Raw genomic sequence first — 6,041 nt, forward strand, 5'->3', positions numbered from 1 at the left:
GAGCATGGCGTTTGCAACGCCAGGGTTGTGGGTTCGATTCCCATGGGGGGCCAGTATAAAAAAAAAATGATGTATGCACTCACTAACTGTAAGTCGCTCTGGATAAGAGCGTCTGCTAAATGACTAAAATGTAAATGTAAAATGAAGTAATGAAGCAAGGACAGGTATTACTTCTTAAGGTACCCTGACGAAAAAAGATTGCAGTCAGATGTATATAACTGCAATTACTGCGTCCAAAATACCGCAGTTTCAAAACTGCAATCTTTTTTTGTAAGGGTAACATTAGGCCTACTAGGGTTTTTGTCTGAAGGGGTCTCTGGTTGAGAATCACCTAGGCCTAATTTACTGTATTACATCCCTTCAAAATTCCTTCAAAAGAAAATGACTTCATCACGTTGTAGCTATGTTTATTTATTTTTAGTAAACAGTAGTTTATAATGCAGTAATAAGGCTGAGGGGCATCCCAATCAATGAGTGTGCGGCGCGCATGTCGAATTGGGGAGGAGGGCTCGGGGAGGGGGCGGGGACAATATACTGCTGCAGCTGTCCATGGTTGCGTTTGGTGGGTGTTCGCGGTTCTCTGGGATGCGACCATAATCAGATACCATTATTATATTTCTCTGGACCATTTCCATATATAGTGCATCAGAGCCGACTTCAAGAGGTAAGCATTCTCATTGATGTGGATTGTTTATTTTTTAAACCTATTCTCCCTTGCCCTTGAACATTACTGCTGACTTGAGCGAGTCCTCACTTGCATTTAGAAAAGGCCAGCTACAAACCAACATGGATGCTGCGCAGTGCTGCTGCTGATGCAGCTACAAAGATTAACTGCTCCAAGCATCGCAGTTAGGCTACAGATTCAAAAATAATCCAGAATATATATCATAATATTCTAGTTGTACTTATAGCAAACGAACATTCCATGAATGATGATCATGTATTCCATTTATTTGAACAGCGTCAGAGTGTATGGATTTTAACAGCCTCACAGCGTACGGGTTTTGACATTTTGCAAAAGTCGATTTTTGTGAAAATGAGTTGTTTGGTCAGTCATTTGTGACATGGCCTAAAAACGTTAATAGTTTAGCTGGAGGTTGAAGAATGGGTATTTTACGACTAGTGCGTCATCTCAATAAATCTAGCCTATCTATGGTCAGCTGCTTCCTTGGATGTCAATAACGATTCTCCTCCCCAGGACCACCTCACATAAAGTCACCATTTACCCTAATTACTTGAAATTTAGCATCCAATTGAGTACATTATTTGAGTTCAGGGATAGGCCTATGATGGAAAATGCTCAAGATTGAGCATTTTGGCCTTAGCATCACTGCAGAAGGTCCTTGAGGTTTTCTGAATGCAATAGGCCCTTGGGGTTCTCTGAAGGCTATATGCCCTTGTGCAGTCTGAAGCTATAGCATCTTGATGTTTGTGATTTGTCGTTAACTTCTTACGGATTTCCTATCAACAATCCTAACAAATGACAGTGACAGAGTTGACAGAGTAGCTAGTTTGAAAAGAGACCCCTGAAGGGTACACATTCCAATTAATATCAGTGATTTGCGTGAGACCTCAGTTCTCAATTTGACCACACTGAGTGACTGAGAATGATAACACTCATATCTCATATAAGTTAATTTGTTATTGACTTAGTAATAGTTACAGGATCCTGGCATTTGTAGGCCTATTCTAAGTATAAACCCAAGAGATATACAGTTAGAATATGTGACTAGGTTGTCTGATCTGTTGTTGGAAGGGAGAGGGCATCTAGGTTCACAGGTAGATGATTTACTCTACTCTCTCCTCTTACAGGGTAGGAACCCTGCTGAGAGTGCACCATTTTGGAGTGGCGGTAAGGTTATAAGGTGTGCAATAGATTCCTGGAGTGTGGGAGTATTTTGTGAATTTGGGGCAGAACTGCACATATTTGTGAGAATGAAAAATACACTGCTTCTGTCAACACACCTGGTGCTATAGGCTGAATAATGGTGTAATGATGACTCATTGGTTAATAAACATGTGCATTTCTTCCTTTTCTCTGTGTTCAGATTCTGAAGGACGTGAGGCATCATGGCAGCACAAGAACAGGCGAGGCAGCGCTCACTCTCCACCTCTGGTGAATCACTCTACATTGTGCTTGGCATTGACAAGCTAGCCACTCCCGACGATATCAAGAAATCCTACAGGTCAGTCAGAGAGGCGTGGCCACTTACTGTAGTAGTTATACTAGTACTCATCAATAAAAATATAGCCACATTATTTTCTAGAGCGTGCCACAGATAAATATAGTCTTATGTTTTGTTTATTGGTACTATCTAATTCTCACTCTTATGTGTTCTTAGAAAACTTGCGTTGAAATTCCACCCTGATAAGAACCCAGATAACCCTGAAGCTTCTGACAAGTTTAAGGAGATCAACAATGCCCATGCCATTCTGAATGACCCCACCAAGCGGAACATCTATGACAAGTATGGCTCCCTGGGACTGTACGTGGCTGAGCAGTTTGGCGAGGAGAACGTGAACACCTACTTTGTCCTGTCCAGCTGGTGGGCTAAGGTGAGACTGCGAGGGGCCACGGGGAGGTGGGGGGTAGACATGTAGAGTGGACTTAGGGTCAAAGATAAAATGGCATATTTTATAACACAAACCCTGTAAAAACACAACCAAGCCTCTCTAACACTGTTTGTCTTGATTGTTATTATTTTATCTTCTTGTCACACTCTCTTGATCTCTCTCACACCTCTCTCTCCCAAACTCACACACATACACTGCCTTGTTTTCCCTCTGCAGGCCTTGTTTGTGTTCTGTGGCCTGGCCACTGGCTGCTACTTCTGCTGTTGCCTGTGTTGCTGCTGTAACTGCTGCTGTGGGAAGTGTAAACCGCGGCCCCCAGAGGGCCAGGAGACTGACTTCTATGTGTCTCCTGAGGACCTGGAGGCCCAGATGCAGTCTGATGAGAGAGGTGAGATCGACTGCTTATTGTGTAAGAAACATGTTTCTGCATGAACACAAATCACTTCATCACTGACCATTGACTTGTTTCAATTGCATGGTAATTTATTATGGAGTGCCATCATTACTGACCCTTTATATCTTACCGTGTGTGTGTTTGTGTGTGTGTGTGTGTGTCGCTCTCGCTCTCTCTCTGACAGAGGCTGGTGGTGAAGCCATCTTGGTGCAGCCATCAGCGACAGAGACCACCCAGTTGACGTCAGATGGTCACCATTCTACCTATCAGACCGACATGGGCTTCAACTAAACCCCACCCCTGGCTGGCCTGTGGCCCTGCCTGCTACCCTGCTCCACCTTTAAAAGGATGAACGAGAAGGGCAATCTGTTTAAACTTCACTAAGAAAGCAGAGGAGATGGAGGAGCGAGCGTGGCCCACATATGAAACTCTTTAAGATACACCCTCCCTTTCCACCCTCTCCAGAGTGGTCCACTCCCGCCTCAATGTAGGAAAAAGATAAAGAAAAAGTTTGCTTCCCTTCTGCTTGTTCTTTCATATTCTTTGGCCTTTGACCTCAAAATCCTCCAACCCCACAGTCCCCTATCCATATTTCATGTCATGGTGTAGCATGCACTGTTTTTAGAGAAATAAATCATTGTCTTCATTTTTTTTATTCATACTGTTGGTGCACCTGTGAGTGTGATTCATTTGGGGTACAGTTTACTTGATGTTTTTGCTCACTGATAAGAGAGGTTCGGCTCAGGGAGGTTGTGGATAGTGAGGTGTGTTGCTGTTCATTGTCTTTGCTGCATGGTGCCGTCGTCATTAAACATTCAAAATAGAGCTACACAATTCTCAGTTTAGAATTGCCATCAACTGATGCCAGTTATAAACATATAGCTCCTTTCCTTCAACCACTTTTAAACCCATAGATGTTGGCTCACGTTTACCTGTGTTGGTGCCCTTCCTTTTGCATTGTGGTTATATTGCCCTGAGATCTGTGCCTGTAGAAGTGGGGTGGGGATGGAGGGCAGGGAGGGCAGGGCACACAAGCTGCATTTTATGATGGCAATATCATGAAATACTGATGGTGACATCATTGCTTTCTTAACATTTGGTGGGTCTTGAATTGGCTTGGTTTGGTCTGTTCTTGTGTGAAGGAAGCATTGCTTTGTCCTGCCCCTAAAATCTGAATTGAATGCATGTAATCTTGCCCCTGACTTCCCTGCATCGAATAACTGACTAACACCAGAAGATAAATATCATACATAGGTTTTTTAACACATCTAGTCATGTATATTTTGTGTACTTTTACTTGCCACTGTGCCACCCACAGTCCCATTGGATTGTTGGGACGCGACCCAGACATCTCTGAGCAACTCTTCTCTGCACATTTGAGTGGATATTCTCAATATCCAGATATTTTATGTTTTACCTGTGCTTAATTTCCTTGTGGTTCCAATTTCCTTGTGGTTCCGAGTGTTACCCCACACTGTCTAAGCCAAGGACCTTGACCTGATCCAATTTAGAGGGTGACATATTTTCATTCCAAGCACTATTCATGTATGTTTAGATGTGATGAAAAAGAGTACTGTGTAGGGAAAAGTTGGGAGCATTTGAAAAATATTATCATCATCTTGTTTTTTATAGTTGTGTTGAAGGGAATTGTGTTGTAATTGTCCAATGCTGTGTTCATTTGTTTTGACCATCATTGAATTTTGAGTGTCGATATTGGTACTTTCTTAGCTCATAAGTCATTTCATAAGTGGGCTAGCACTACCACAGGCAGCTCTTATCCTATAACCAGAATAGACTTATGTTTTTAATATAAATATATACAACTAAATATATGTCCAGTGTAACTAATACATAACCAGCCATTATCTTCATAATTTGTTTGTTTCATTAATGCCAATTATGTTTCAATGGTTTACAATGGATGTCTGAGCTCCTCTCGCCTGCCCTCTGCTTTTGATGATATGGTTGTTTGACCTGTGTGGTCCTTTTACAGTGTTTGCTGTGCCCCCCTCCCCCTCACACCCCCTCCCATAGATATATCTACCTGTTATCGCTTCTTCATTGAGATGTTGGAAAATGCTAATTGTTAAATGAGTTGAATGCAATGTGTGTTCACTAAAACTACTGGACCAATGATCAGGAAATGGTTCCATAAAAATGTCTTGATACAGACGACATAGTATATAGTGTAATGATAGTGATATAGTAATTTTATTACATTTATTTTATTTAAGTTAACTTATTTTGTCATGTTTTTGATGATGAACGGCTATAGTTATAAATGGTATGTTTTTTTGATGTGGCCATTAAATTTTGCAACGCATGGTTTAATGGTTAAGGTCTGTTGTACATACACTTAAATATTAAGTATAAATCTGGACCTTTATGTTGTAGCATGGTAATGTGTGTGAAAGAAAACAAAGTGGGTCATTGATCTGATTTGCTGTTGTTAAATAAATGTTCATGAACATTTACGGTTGTTTTGTTTATCATTTCAATTCTAATGCTACTACAGTATGCTGCAAATATGATATTCTAGTAGGTCTACCGGTACCTTCAAATAAGCCTATGAAGGACTGTAAGCCTACACTTGAATATGAAAGGCGGCTTGGTGCATTGATTTTGCCAGTAGATGGAGACAGAGCCCGTGCTGTAGAATCCTCTCTTTAGCACGTTCACTCATTTTACCACCTGATGGATATTTTCCCAAAGACCCAGCAGTCTACACAGGTGCCCAAATTGTGTTTCCCGCAGCAGCAGCAAAGTTCTTACTACATGAATTGGATAAAGTAGCCTATACTATAAAATAGCATCGATGATCAATGTGGCGCATGTTCTGTATAAAAATATATCTTATTTGTTTACCCAACCGGAGTGCACCCCCTATTATCACACACACACTCACATGCGGAAGATTTAACTCTCATTCTCAAAATTACAGGTTGCTTTTTCCTCTTGAATAAAGAACATGACGTTACTATTCCAATAAGACTACATTATAGTAGTATATATATATATATATATATATATATATATATATATATATATATATATATATATAGTTTTCTTCGCT

General features: G+C 40.9%; 1 protein-coding gene across 3 annotated transcripts; it reads left to right on the forward strand.

The window, feature by feature from the left end:
* Window positions 1-530: 530 nt before the first annotated feature.
* LOC121538071 (dnaJ homolog subfamily C member 5) lies at window positions 531-5,442 on the forward strand. 3 transcript variants are annotated; one of them, XM_041845826.2, is made up of 6 exons: window positions 531-664; window positions 1,813-1,865; window positions 2,049-2,186; window positions 2,343-2,556; window positions 2,791-2,962; window positions 3,153-5,442. In XM_041845826.2, exons 3-6 carry the CDS (start codon window positions 2,071-2,073, stop codon window positions 3,257-3,259), a joined length of 609 nt encoding a protein of 202 aa, XP_041701760.1. In that variant the 5' UTR covers window positions 531-664; window positions 1,813-1,865; window positions 2,049-2,070; the 3' UTR covers window positions 3,260-5,442. The 3 variants fall into 3 exon arrangements, with proteins under 3 accessions (XP_041701760.1, XP_041701761.1, XP_041701762.1); XM_041845827.2 differs by having other exon boundaries at window positions 1,813-1,852; XM_041845828.1 differs by having other exon boundaries at window positions 2,791-2,983; window positions 3,153-3,244.
* The last annotated feature ends 599 nt before the right edge of the window (window positions 5,443-6,041 follow it).

The sequence above is a fragment of the Coregonus clupeaformis genome, chromosome 24 (genome assembly GCF_020615455.1).
Source record: "Coregonus clupeaformis isolate EN_2021a chromosome 24, ASM2061545v1, whole genome shotgun sequence".
In the NCBI taxonomy this organism is placed as follows: Eukaryota; Metazoa; Chordata; class Actinopteri; order Salmoniformes; family Salmonidae; genus Coregonus; species Coregonus clupeaformis.

Excerpts from the sequence above, each read along its gene's own strand:
- LOC121538071 (XM_041845826.2), top strand. The coding sequence starts at position 2,071 with ATGGCAGCACAAGAACAGGCGAGGCAGCGCTCACTCTCCACCTCTGGT. Across the intron at positions 2,187-2,342 it reads GATATCAAGAAATCCTACAG|AAAACTTGCGTTGAAATTCC; the intron begins GTCAGTCAGAGA and ends ATGTGTTCTTAG. Across the intron at positions 2,557-2,790 it reads TGTCCAGCTGGTGGGCTAAG|GCCTTGTTTGTGTTCTGTGG; the intron begins GTGAGACTGCGA and ends TTCCCTCTGCAG.